This window comes from Lissotriton vulgaris, chromosome 9 (assembly GCF_964263255.1).
Source record: "Lissotriton vulgaris chromosome 9, aLisVul1.2, whole genome shotgun sequence".
Classification (NCBI taxonomy): Eukaryota; Metazoa; Chordata; class Amphibia; order Caudata; family Salamandridae; genus Lissotriton; species Lissotriton vulgaris.
Window position 1 is genome coordinate 1,229,359,992 of NC_141697.1, and position 14,752 is coordinate 1,229,374,743.

Genomic DNA, 14,752 nt, shown 5'->3' on the forward strand with positions numbered 1-14,752 from the left:
TAAATAAATAAATAAATAAATAAATAAATAAATAAATAAAAAGGAAAAACAAATGGTTTTAAAAACACACCTTACCTAAAGTTTCTTGCACAGAAGGGAACTACTGTCTGTGGGTGTGCTCCTGGTGAAAGGGCAGAGTGTCAAACCTCACAGTGAGGTTAGCCAATGGCTGAAGTGGATGACCCGTTGTCTATGTTGTAGTGGGCAGAAGAAGTATGGGAAATGACACAACAACTGATCAATGGATGAAGAGGGCTGGCTTTAAGAGTAAGTATATCACATATATTATTTTAGTAAAATCAAAAAGTCTTGGTTAACACCAGTTCTAAAAATACACAAAGTATGACACCAAGAATTATGTTTTTCTTCAAGAAAAGCAATCCGGATTAACCCTGGGCGTAGGACTACGCTACGGTAGCGTAGATTGCGCAACTACGCGCTACGGGAATTGCACGTAGCACAGTGCAAAAAGGCGTAGCGGGCATTTTTTGATGGCTCGCGGCCCTCAACGTCAAGTTGGTGACCGCGACCGAGCAAAATAACGTCCCAACAAGACTTTTTCCTCATTCGCGATCAGCCACATCAAGTTGCCGACCGCGAGCATGAAAATAAACCTCCCGGTAAGATCAGGTTTCCCATTGCGAGTGGTCGCGTACGCTCGCGACCGCTCGTGATGAGAAACTACCAGTCCATGTTGAGAAAGCTGCCGCTCGAGTACAAATCTACTCGAGCGGCAGAAAAACGATCGCTTGCAATGTGCAAGACGCGGTTTGCAATGATTGCACAGTTCGGACAAGCAATCGGCACTGTGCAATCAGTGCGAACAGCATTATGCACAGTGCACTACGCAGTTCGCGTAGCTTGCGTAGTGTGAAGCGTAGCACTACTACGTGAACTACGCCCAGATTTAGGATGCCGTTTGGCCATGGGTTGCAATACAAATGGCTGTTCTTTAACAGTAGCATAAAATCACTTTTTGCAATAAGGGTGTTGATATTAACCCCACTAGGGCAAGAAGGATGGCAGCTCTTTTCGACACACCCTAACTTCAATATAAATGGCATGTATATCTAGCTTGATAGCTACCCTCGCCCTGCTCCACCAAGACCCAAAGGAGACTGGATACCTTATATTATAAACTCTCACACAAATGGCACAACAGACATGCTCCCAGATGTGTCAATAATGTCACAAGATTGTTGCTTATAACCATTTAATTGCTCTATAAGATTATCATGGGTGACACTGGCTTGAATTTTTAGTATCATTCTTAAATTCGGCCTAGAAAACTTTTAGAATCCCTGATCCTCCTGCCAGACCGGTTGTTCCTCCTATAGACTCCTGGAGGCAGGCGAGTGGCATCGTCTAACGATGTCAAATAAATAAACAATGTTATCATAAAGTTCTCCCAAAACACAGCAAGCAGCTGTGTTATACAAACACTGGTAAATTGTCTAAACAACGGTTCATAAATGTGCAGACAGATAATTGTTGCAACACATTTTTTCGCTGTTATTCATAATAAGCGAAACAGCAATACAATGTTTACATTCATTCATAGATACTGGAAGTTGGGATTCTGGGGTGCTGTTGCTCCCCTGAAATAACCATGCTGGAGTTCGGGAGGTGAATGAGCAATAAAGACGCCTCTAAAGTTCGTCTTTATATTGCGACGTTTGCTGAGCATTCAAAGACAGAGGTCAAATGTCTTTAGACAAAAATCTGCTTATTCTTTTACCATGGAGGTTGGTGTTTACTTTTAATTCTCTGAATACAAAGTGAGAGCATTTTGTAAAATGAGCTATGTCCCCTTCTTGCTTAATGCTGGGAGTAAGTTGGGGGAAACCCCTACCCATGAGCACATTTAGCGGGTGTTAGCTGTCACTCGCTAATCGTGTTCTGATGCATTTAGTGCGATTTCTTAGCATAAAAATGCATCCTCGTGTCCATTTTGGACTCAAGGGGGCATTTTTAGTTCAAGCCTAGCGTTGCAGGGCATGCTCTGCGAGGCATGCTGTAGTAGGGTATGTTGTGGAAGTGATGTGGAAGCCCCACCCATATTTTTCATTGGCTGGTGTCATTGTCCATAGTAAATGCTGGCTTCCGATTGATAATGAGGTTACTTAGTCCCTCCTTGTTACCGGCCTGTCTCCTTTTGTGACTGCCCATCAGGACTGGCTCTTTTACCTGCGACGTTACACGTCTCCTTCATGAGTCGGTCACTATTTTTTTCAGCTGGCTTTGGCACAGACTGTCACAGCTTTACAGGCAGAGCCTAGCCTCTTAGTCATGCATCGCGGATACTGAAGCAGCCACCTCCTCTGGAAGACAGGCAGTCGTAGAGACTTCAGTGACCTTAGAAAGTCCTCTGCAGGCAATAATTGTGCATTATGTGTATGCCTCGTGCCTAGTGTAAATCACAGAAATGCAAAAATGCTCTATTTATATAGTTCGCTATGCTGGTGATCGGCCAGCTTGGAAGTATGTGCAGTTATGGCAGATAATAGTGTATCTGAATCACAGCCTTTGGAAGTTAAGGAGCTCGGATTTGTAGGAGCCTTCCACATTTACAGCGAATTCGTTTTACCCCCTTTTTTGATATCCCCCTTCCCCTCCAGTCTCGGATCCACTCTAACACGATCCTGTGGTGTTTAAGATCACGCATGCATAAACCCCCACGCTTGCTCAAATGTTCCTTCGCATTGTTTTCACAAGTTTGAAACAAAGTGCATTATGTTAGTAAGAAAGGCCCCTCAGAACCGATCCCAAATGAACTGTTTAAAGGAAAGCGCTTTCCGCTACACCTCCTCGCTTGCTCCAGTTTTTACGACCCTGGGCAGCGGTAACTCTCCGATTGGTATTGTAGCTGCCCAGGTTTGGTTTCCCCTGTTACGTCGGAGCATGGACAGATAATTTAATACGGTATTTAAGGTGTCTTCCATATGATTGTCCCAATTTTTTGTGCAATTCAGTAATTGCTATTTTTTATGTCTTTTCTCTTTGGTAGTTGTAAATGAATTTTATTTATGTGTTGGTTTTCAAAATATAAATAAAATGCTTCTCATTTACAATGCCAATAGCTGAAACTCTCGCGAATGCAAGACCTATTGCATTGCAAATGCTTTTTGTGCTAAGGAATAGAGCTAAAGGCAGAATTACTCGCATTATTCTGCATAATCTCAAGGAATTCTTAAGTAACTATGAATGATTATGCTAGAAAGAATTACGCAAGTTACACCCACCCCTAGTAGCAAATCCCCTGAATAAAGATGGAGACCGTGCAGGAGATGTGCATGTATAGCAAAGATAGGAATGGAGGTGATTGGAGGCGCTCATCTATTGCTAAAGGCCAGGTTTCGAGGCTGGTTTCACACAAGTCCTACCATGTCCAGCAGAGAAATTACATAAGTCAGCCGTCTCTTCTATCAGTCTGCCCTGAAGCAATCGCGCCCACCCTTGCCAGGGTGTCTAACGTCGCAGTAGAACAACCACAATGTTTGTGGTTTCCAACGGAAGTCAGGATGCCACGATACACTGCATGGCTTACAAACAGACGTCAAACTCCTGCACACCTGGAGGGGGCATAATAACGACACAGGATGAGCTTCTAGAACCTGCTGTGTCTTGGTGTCATAAATAGGAGGAAGCGATCAGTTAGACAGCTCAGTGCACTAATGTACCTTGTGCTGAGATCATTGTGTAACCTGATCATCAGTGGTTCCTATTCTGGCAAGACAGAAAAAGTCTTTCATCCTTCCAAGGACTATAAAATAACAACTAGTGAGTTGTGCTAGGGTATGAACTATCAGTACACAAATGCCACACCCCAGTGTATCGGATGTAGATAGAACTCAGAGCAGCATTACTGCCCGAAAAAGTAAGGATATGTCCGCTTCTTGGCACTCTTCATCCCACCTTTGAATCTTCTCAATCCATGTGCAACTTCTGAGGCCCACAGATGCACCAACTTCAATTCTTCATGTAAAACACAAGTTGTAAAATGCCCCTCTGAGGTTCTTCTTGCCTCATAAATATCACTACACAGTTTGAATTTGTTAGACTGATGTAAATTGAGTGCAAACAAGTTGAGTAAACGCATCTACTCTTTTCAGAGCTCTTTGAGGCGCAGCAATAAAGCATTAAATATGATTTTATGAACTATTATTGGAAATAGTTTACACAGGCCGTGTTACCGGAGGACCTTGGAGCACGTTGGACTCAATGGGTGCCAAGTACTCACCACAAACGATGATCCTTTTGTAATACAGGGTCTGCTTTTACAATCTAGTGGAAGGAGATGAACAGGTGTGGAAAGAGGTGTCGGAAAGACTCACCCAGACACTTGACTCCATCCCGCTGGTAGCCGATGTTGCATCTCTTGCATCGGGCGACACCGGAACCCATGCAGCCGATGCAGGCCTTGTCGCAATCTGAGGAGAAGAAGAGCCATTCGGGATTAGGCAAAGTCAGGAGTGAGACTTTCAAGTGGCCAACCACTCTGAATTATGGAGGTGTCAGCTAAGGATCAGGAGAGGCCAATAGAGGAAGCTCAAAGTCACACCTCCAAAAGATATCATGCATACGACTCTTCCGGATCCCTCAAAGGCTCCAAGTAGCAAGAGACGCCAACAGCCCACCTTCACCAGTCATCACCTCCATGTGGTACGAGGAGGTGCAATACTCCATCATCAGCAAATTCAGAAGGCCAAGATCACCGCACATCTCACAAAGCATCAGCAAGTTGAAAAATGCCAGATGCAAGACACTCAACAACCCCAGCACTCCAAGCCTCCAAGTCATGTTACACGCGTTACACACAATTCTTGAAATTACGCCACTGTGCTAGTTGTGCAATTATGGCATTATTCGCAGTAAAACATAGCTTGGGATCAACATGAACAACGACAAGGCAAGAAGCTGTTGTTTGCATTTTTGAGCTATATGTTTAGAAATATACGTCCTCAAGTTAAAAAGTGCTGCGAGGAAGGATTTGTGCTCAAATATAATGCATAGTTACAAATTTGTTTATCATGAAATTAAGTAAAATGTCATATTTTTTCCCAAATTTTAGGCAAAGAAAATCATGCAAATTTTACACAAACATAAAAATAGATGTAAGGCAGTAGAGAAATCATAGAAAGAGGGTGAAGAGAAGATACAAAGAGGAGACAAGCACAGGACATGAAGACTGAGAAAGACACGGTTAGGCTTTGAGCAGACAATAAGCAGACACCCCACGGGCTGGGTCTTCACAGAAGATAAGCACATAGTCTCCTACCTCGACATTCGTAGGACCCGTCCGTGTTCACACAGAACTGGTTTGCCCTGCAGCGAGCCATCTCTGTCCCACACTCATCTATGTCTGGAGAGTGAAAAAGAGTCAAGTCAGGAACCAAAGACATCATAGACTGCCCGGCAAGGCCCCTTGACATGACAAGGAACAATGGTACCAACAGCCGGTGGATGGTGGAGGAACCAGGGACAATCCAGCCAGTGGACGGCGGAGGAACCAGGGACAACCCAGCCTGTGGACGGCGGAGGAACCAGGGACAACCCAGCCTGTGACGGCGGAGGAACCAGGGACAACCCAGCCAGTGGACGGCGGAGGAACCAGGAACAACCCAGCCAGTGGACGGCGGAGGAACCAGGGACAACCCAGCCAGTGGAGGGCGGAGAAACCAGGGACAACCCAGCCAGTCGACGACGGAGAAACCAGGGACAACCCAGCCAGTGGACGGTGGAGGAACCAGGGACAACCCAGCCAGTGGACGGTGGAGGAACCAGGGACAACCCAGCCAGTCGACGACGGAGGAGGAACCAGGGACAACCCAGCCAGTGGGCAACGGAGGAACCAGGGACAACCCAGCCAGTGGAGGGCGGAGAAACCAGGGACAACCCAGCCAGTCGACGACGGAGAAACCAGGGACAACCCATCCAGTGGACGGTGGAGGAACCAGGGACAACCCAGCCAGTGGACAGTGGAGGAACCAGGGGCATGATGCTGGTACAGGTTCTGCCAGGCAGGACATCCATAAACAGGCACTCACCTAGGCACTTGTTCTCGTGCAGCAGCCAGCCCTTCCTACACAGCACGCAGTCCGAGTCCGCAGGCCCCGTGCACTTACTACAAGACGCGAAGCACTCTGTTAAAAGAGCAGAGAGAAAACCTCAGAACAAACTGAAGAACATGATATACTCTACATATCAATGTGCAAAAAGGAAAATAATATAAGGTAGGCATATCTCAATTATTAGCTAAATCACAGTGCAGAGTTTAAAGAGAAGAGTTGCAGAGGTTCCATGGACCACGGTCAAACCACCCCCCCCCCCCCCCCCCCCCCCAAATTCTCACATTCTCAGAGAGGGAGGGTTTCCAAGGGGACCCCTTCTTCTTCCCCTTCTCCTTTGTGGATGCATTACCATCTCATCTAGGTAATCATTTCACAATGTTTTTAATGTTTTAAGACCAGACTTCAGTTGTAAAACAGGAATACATCTCACACCGAATTTATATTTGAAAAAGACGCCTACCACATCCTGCTTCAAAATAGAAATTGGATATGGAGTCAGAAAGCGATTTCAGTCAAATGTAACAACTCCTAAAAGGGCTTTAGTACGTAGTGAAGAAAAAAGTTTTGCAATCACAACTAGAGATTCAGACTGTTTGTTACAGGAAAAACATTTACCAAATCTGGCACTGTGTTGCTCCTGAAATGTTTTTAACGACTGACGATGGAGTAGGCCGACAAGGGAGAAATTTGGTTGTCAAAAATTTAGCAATTTTTAGCACTTTTGGATTTTCCTCTCCTCGGTTAATTCCTTTTGAACAATCGGTGTATGTCCTGGCCTCTGACTCCGACACCAGATATTCCTGGTTTCTGCTTCCTGAGTAGACCTGCGGCGTATTACATATAGGGGGCACTGTCTTTGTTTGCACCACGCTGCACCTTTCAGAAGGTGCAAATGGAGACAGTGCGTCCTGTTACAATGAATGTGCTGCTCACAGGGCTGCTGCGGACTCATGCTGTCATGGGGGAGCGCATTCAGGTGAGTACGGAGGGGTAGCTTCTAAGCCGCTCTGTGTTTTTATGAGCAGGCAGCAACCCGCCTGCACTTTAGGGAGTGGTTTGCGATCCCCTCTGCAGGCGGACGCAGTGAGTGACTCCACCGCCTGCAAGGTGATGTCTGAGTTGCCAATAGGACCCCTTTTATTCTTTGAGAGGGCTGTCCTTCGGGGCACGCTGACACTATGCCACCTTTTCTGGAACACTGTCAGTGTGCCTCTAAAGGGCAGCCCTCTCAAAAGGTAAAAGGGGTCCTATAGGCAGCTTAGACATCACCTTGCAGCCGTGATACCTCTCAAGATGGCACTGGAGGGACATGTGTACCAGTGCTATCAGTATTACGGAAGAGGCCGCTCAGTTGTCTGCACAAAATGCAGGCTTGCATGTCGGTTGCTCCGCAGAGCACCACTTCTAATATGTCCCCAGGTGTTCCAGAGCAGGTCTAGGTTGGGGGGAAACATGGAGAAAGCTGAGAACAACCAGAAAATCCTTTGCCTTCTTGGTAAACACTTATTATACAATGCTGTATTCCTCCCATTTTTGGAAGCCTTTCTGGGAGGGTTTTTAGACACAGCTCAGTGTATCTAAAGGGAAATGGGGTGTCTTCGTTCTCTCAGTGCATTTCAAAGTAGTAGTTTGCTCCCTACCAATTTATATACTCACCAGACCCCACTGGAGTGCAGCAGATGCTGATGTGGGGGTCACTTGCAAAGCGGTTCTAGAACAATCATAAGATGGTTATTGTCCCAGGAAATAGGGGTAGAGGCAGAAGAGGAGGGGATTGCGGGCGGATCCTTAAGGGACAGAAACTGGAAGGAGACTATGGGCAGACTTCATCAATCACTCGGACACAGAGTCCAAACGGTGGGTGAGGTAACATATCACAGTCCTGTTTAGACCCCGGGACGACAGAGCATTTAGATACATGTCTCAGTATAACGTTCCTTTGGTGGCAAACATCAGATGCTCCCCGACCCTGCACACATTCAGGAAGGACCCCAAGACCTGGAACGAGCTCCCGGTGAACATCAGACGCTCCCCGACCCTGCACACGTTCAGGAAGGACCTCAAGACCTGGAACGAGCCCCCTGTGAACATCAGACGCTCCCTGACCCTGCACACGTTCAGGAAGGACCCCAAGACCTGGAACGAGCTCCCCGTGAACATCAGACGCTCCCCGACCCTGCACAGGTTCAGGAAGGATCTCAAGACCTGGAACGAGCTCCCAGTGAACATCAGACGCTCCCCGACCCTGTACACGTTCAGGAAGGATCTCAAGACCTGGAACGAGCTCCCTGTGAACATCAGACGCTCCCCGACCCTGCACACGTTCAAGAAGGACCTCAAGACCTGGAACGAGCTCCCTGTGAACATGAGACGCTCCCCGACCCTGCACACGTTCAGGAAGGACCTCAGGACCTGGAACGAGCTCCCGGTGAACATCAGACGCTCCCTAAGCATGGGCAAATTTTGCGAATCTCGCGTTTGCGAATTTTGCGGATTTGCGAACTCGCAATCCGCAAAATCCGCGAATTCTCGCGAATTTTTTTTTTTTTGTGTTTGCCACTCTCTGTCACCACTGCCACTCTCTGCCTACTCATGCCACCCTCTGGCCCACCCATGCCACCCTCTGTTTCATCACAGCACCCTCTGGTTGTCCAGTTTTACATTATTGTGGCAAAGCAAAGCACACCTTCCCTGCCTCAAGTGACCTGAATTAATTTGGGGCTGATTAATGTGTCACAGAATATCTTTTTAGCTGGCACCTGCTTCCATAGTGCTTCCTGGTTAGTGATCTTTTGTACTTGCTAAGTGCTTTCATTGTTGCAAAATTAGTTACAACACCTGCCCTGCCCCAACTGACAATAATGAATTAGGGGCTGATTAATGGATTTGAACTTCCAGCCTGGCTCCTGCTTGTCTCCCTTAGCTGTAATTCAGGACCTTTGTGGCATATGTGTAACTATTCTGAGGTTCAGAGCAGGGTCACATAATAGTTGCAACTGGCAACTGAACTCTGGAGGGGCCCCTCAGGAAGCACTACAGGAAATGGCTACTAATGATGAGCCTGAACTTTTGAACCTGGTAAGTAGTTTCAGTTTTGCTAAGATCGTATTTCTGCAATTTAGCGCTTATTCGCGGGGCGCGAAGTTGTACTGGAGGGGCGCGAAGTTGTACTGGAAAGCCGCGAACTCACGCAAACAGTGCGAGCAAGCCATAAAATCCGCTGCTCGCGGATTTTGCGGGAGATTCGCGAATCTCGCGGATTGCGAATTTAGCGAAAATCCGCAAAATCCGCGAGCGAAACGGATTTTCCGCCCATGCTTAACGCTCCCCGACCCTGCACACGTTCAGGAAGGACCCCAAGACCTGGAACGAGCTCCCGGTGAACATCAGACGCTCCCTGACCCTGCACACGTTCAGGAAGGATCTCAAGACCTGGAACGAGCTCCCTGTGAACATCAGACGCTCCCCGACCCTACACACGTTCAGGAAGGACCTCAGGACCTGGAACAAGCTCCCGGTGAACATCAGACGCTCCCCGACCCTGCACACGTTCAGGAAGGATCTCAAGACCTGGAACGAGCTCCCGGTGAACATCAGACGCTCCCCGACCCTGCACACGTTCAGGAAGGACCTCAAGACCTGGCTTTTCGACTGATCCGAAGCTGACCTACCACCCTCCCCCCCACCCCCCCCAGAGCCTTGAGACCCTCACGAGTGAGTAGCGCGCTATATAAACCCCTGATTGAATGAATGATTGATTGATTGATTGTAGCAATGGGGCAGGGGCCTAAGGAAGGAGAAGAGATGTTTTCAGACAGTAAATATTTCTATTCAGTTGGAGTTATGGCAAAGTCTTGTCTTGTCTCACATTTGTGAAGATGGAGGTCAGAAGCGATCAGAAGATTATTTGTGCCCGGCTGGAAAAAAGTACACGGCCATCACAAAGACACAAATTCAAGTTAACTACTACAGGGTCAGCGCCACGTACACTCATGGCACTTCGAAGAGTAGCCGCTGGCTAAATAATAATCCAGGCTAATCCCAGGCACTCCTTATGTCACCCAAATAAAATAACGTAATGTATAAGCTGTTAAATCCATCACTTCTAGGACAGAAACAGTGCACTCTCGATTTTAATGCCAAGTCATTAACCAGAAGTTCGTATGTTGTAATGTTTTAGATAAGGGTTCTGCATATTTCTAGGTCTATCTAGTTAGTCGACAAATCCAGTGACCAATACCTTTTTTAAAAATTGTATTTGTTGTGACAGGGTCTTCCATTCTTCTATTACCACTTTTCAAGCTTTTATACCAAATAAATACAATTTCTGATTTTACCAGTATCAACAATGTTGTGTAGAAGTTTTTCAAATTACTGTTTGGACAAAAATAGGATAAGGAGAAGGTACAACATTTCAGACACAGCGAGACTGAGGAAAAAATTATTTATACAATTTAAAACAAATAAATGCTTGCGTATTTTCAGCTGAAAACAATTAGGTGAATTTCCTGAAGTCTATATTTTATTTAGGGAAAGTGTGCCTTGATGCAAAGCCTGTGGAGGCTAACCGTGGCAGGAGATGAAAGTCGAGAAATAATAAGGAAATATTGGATTCATTTTTAGCAACTCTGTCCAAAGACAGTAACTGAAGGAGAGACTGACGAAAAAAACACTCCAAGTTTGTCTCTTCCTGCTATGGCGAATTGGGGAAAAAAACCATAATGTTACAAAACTGCTGTGAGTCGGTTTTCCTGCAAGTGAGGGTTGCTGAACCTGCATTTGGCTCTGACTGGAGCAGTCATTATATAAATTGAAATAAAGTGCCCGAGCAGCAATCGCCTGATCCCAGATCCCACAGCTGCTCCCCGGCCCTCGCCAATTCCCTAGCACGTGCCCAATCCAGCAGCAGCCTGGCTTGATAAACAACATGCCTCGTGAAAGAAGCATCATTTCAAAAGGTTTGGACCTCAGCAAAATATGAACCACCTAGCAGGTACGTGTGACGCGGCACAAAGTTTGCATGCTTCTCAAAAGGAATGGAGTGGTAAACACAAACCCTTAAAGCTTCACTGGTGCAAATAGCCTCCCTGCTCCAAACCTAGTCATGCACACCAAGGGGAAAAATATGATATTTAAGATAGTGGTCCCGCTAAAGTGGAACCACATGAACCCCTTCTGCAAGTATTCTGACTTCTGAGCCACCTACCCTCCTCAGACCAACACACCCATGAAAAACTCACCAAATGTATTAGAAAAGCACAGCCCTCCCCTGCAGCATGCCTGGCCCACTGCCCACAGGACCCGCGCTGGGCTCATGTTGGTGAGGGAAGTTGCCGTCATGATGCACCATTAACACCAGCCTCACTAAAAAGGCTTCCCTTTCTCAGAGTTGTCGGCAGAAAAAAATACTTCTACCCTGTTGCTGTCACTTTCAGTATGAGGAAGTAAGCGTCACCGACCGCAGGTTTGAAACTGAGGCGATGTCACGAAAAAGAATAGGGCCTTTGGGTGGGTGGGGGCATGTGAGAGGAGACGGCGCTTGTAAAACACGAGCACTCGTTTAGAGTGCTCAAACACAAAGAAAAAAGTAGCTCCTAAAACGGGAGCAGTGGACGTACACAGGTACTTGGTCGATGCCCTGGGGGAGGGCTAAACACAAGAAGAGGCATGACACATGCATGCCAAGGGCAAATCAGGACAAAGGATGTGAGAGTGATGATAGAGCGAGCAAATGGTAAGCCTATAGGTGGGCTGAAGCCCACAGATTGAAAAAAACATGTCTCTTTGAGACAGCACATGCGCTGTCTATCCGATACCTAAAAATAAAAAGGATGATGAGTGACCGATATTGGTAGGGGTCCATTTCAGACCAAATTTTCGAGACATGTTTCAGCATCCACTTTCAGAGAAATTCTCATGTATTCAAAATGAAGCGATACAGATACTAAAAAAATATAGAATTGGGTAATAAGATCGAACTAAGGAAAATAGTTATATACCACATTTACTTTCACAAAGTAATTTGATAAAAATACATGAATATTTTCTATAATAATTTTATTTTGGGAGAATGAATAATGAAATACAAATAGTTCATTGTACAAATAGATCTGGGATACTTCATTAAAAATGCATCGCTTGATAAATTTGTTATATCGCCTTATTCATAAATTCAATACACTTTGCAAAAGCAAAGCAGTCATTAATGATTGTTCGGGGACGTGAATCTTTGGTATATAGTGCACCGGCACAAGAAAAATGTTCACTCTCTTTACAGGGTACAGTGAACAGCCAGTCCCAGATATTGGGGTCCATCGTTACACAGTGAGTGACCACGTGAGGACTGGGGATAATCAGCACCGAAAGATGGGGCTACTTAAGAACATCCAGTCTAGAACTTTGGGGTGCCGTGCATGAAAGGACTGCGGAATCCTTTGCGCAGGGTACTTGTGCAGAGATAGTCCCTGACTGAGAGTTGATTTTCTGCACAGCGGATGACCATGTGAAGATTGGGGAGAATTTGCACCTAATGACCTATGAACGTCCAGTCTAGGACTTTGGGGTACCGTGCATGAAAGGATTGTGGTAGCCTTTGCACAAGGCACTTGTGCAGAGATGGTCCCTGACTGAGAGCCGCTTTTTACACTGCGGATGACCACTTGAAGATTGGGGATAATCCGCATCTAATGAACTATGTACATCCAGTGTAGGATCTTGGGGTACCAGGGTAAAAGAGTGTGTGCATGAAAAGTGTGTATAGTTGGCCCTTGCAAAAGGTAATTGTGAAGAGACAGACCTTATGAGTTGCTTTTTTACATAGTGTGTGACCACAAGAAGATTGTGTTTAGCCAGTCTTTCCGCAGGGTAATGGGGAAGAGTCAATTCTTGGATATGGCGTGTTTTACACAAAGCGCGATAACAAGAAAGTCGGGATAGTCGTTCCTGATGGTGGGGTATTTAAAAACAGCCAGACACGGGCTAAGAATTACTTGGGAGCTAAACGGGAGTGCTCAAAAAGATGGTATATGGTATGGTACAAAGCCACTCGATGCAGTGTATCTGGGAACCCCCAATTCCCGAATAAGGGGTGCTTTGTTATACAGTACAAAGGGGATAGCCAGTCTATGCAATATACCTGGAAAGAGCCTCTTCAAGAATAAGGGGTGCTTTGTTATACAGTACAAAGGGGATAGGCATGCAATGCAGTGAACCTGGGAACAGCCACTTCCTGAATATGGGGTGCTTTGTTATACAGTAGGAGCGGGATAGGCATGCAATGCAGTGAACATGGGAACAGACGCTTCCTGAATATGGGGTGCTTTGTTATACAGTATGAGCGGGATAGGCATGCAATGCAGTGAACCTGGGAACAGCCACTTCCTGAATATGGGGTGCTTTGTTATACAGTATGAGCGGGATAGGCATGCAATGCAGTGAACCTTGGAACAGCCACTTCCTGAATATGGGGTGCTTTGTTATACAGTATGAGCGGGATAGGCATGCAATGAAGTGAACCTTGGAACAGCCACTTCCTGAATATGGGGGGCTTTGTTATACAGTATGAGCGGGATAGGCATGCAATGCAGTGAACCTGGGAATAGCCACTTCCTGAATATGGGGTGCTTTGTTATACAGTAGGGATAGGCATGCAATGCAGTGAACCTGGGAATAGCCACTTCCTGAATATGGGGTGCTTTGTTATACAGTAGGGATAGGCATGCAATGCAGTGAACCTGGGAACAGCCACTTCCTGAATATGGGGTGCTTTGTTATACAGTATGAGCGGGATAGGCATGCAATGCAGTGAACCTGGGAACAGCCACTTCTTGAATATGGGGTGCTTTGTTATACAGTATGAGCGGGATAGGCATGCAATGCAGTGAACCTGGGAACAGCCACTTCTTGAATATGGGGTGCTTTGTTATACAGTATAAGCGGGATAGGCATGCAATGCAGTGAACCTGGGAACAGCCACTTCCTGAATATGGGGTGCTTTGTTATACAGTATGAGTGGGATAGGCATGCAATGCAGTGAACCTTGGAACAGCCACTTCCTGAATATGGGGTGCTTGGTTATACAGTATGAGCGGGATAGGCATGCAATGCAGTGAACCTGGGAACAGCCACTTCCTGAATATGGGGTGCTTTGTTATACAGTATGAGCGGGATAGGCATGCAATGCAGTGAACCTTGGAACAGCCACTTCCTGAATATGGGGTGCTTTGTTATACAGTATGAGCGGGATAGGCATGCAATGCAGTGAACCTTGGAACAGCCACTTCCTGAATATGGGGGGCTTTGTTATACAGTATGAGCGGGATAGGCATGCAATGCAGTGAACCTGGGAACAGCCACTTCCTGAATATGGGGTGCTTGGCTATATAGTATGAGCGGGATAGGCATGCAATGCAGTGAACCTGGGAACAGCCACTTCCTGAATATGGGGTGCTTTGTTATACAGTATGAGCGGGATAGGCATGCAATGCAGTGAACCTGGGAATAGCCACTTCCTGAATATGGGGTGATTTGTTATACAGTAGGGATAGGCATGCAATGCAGTGAACCTGGGAACAGCCACTTCCTGAATATGGGGTGCTTTGTTCTACAGTATGAGTGGGATAGGCATGCAATGCAGTGAACCTGGGAACAGCCACTTCTTGAATATGGGGTGCTTTGTTATA

The 14,752-nt window shown here is 46.3% G+C and overlaps 1 protein-coding gene across 1 annotated transcript in view; it reads right to left on the minus strand.

Annotated features, from left to right (window-relative positions):
- CRELD1 (CRELD disulfide isomerase 1) overlaps positions 1 to 14,752 on the minus strand; it is a 73,914-nt gene that overhangs the window by 10,744 nt on the left and 48,418 nt on the right. Inside the window, exons 7-9 of the mRNA XM_086939370.1 lie at positions 6,048 to 6,143; positions 5,279 to 5,362; positions 4,335 to 4,430 (exon numbers count right to left, since the gene is read on the minus strand). Of these exons, the coding sequence (XP_086795496.1) occupies positions 4,335 to 4,430; positions 5,279 to 5,362; positions 6,048 to 6,143 (276 nt within the window). The remainder of the gene's footprint in view (positions 1 to 4,334; positions 4,431 to 5,278; positions 5,363 to 6,047; positions 6,144 to 14,752) is intronic.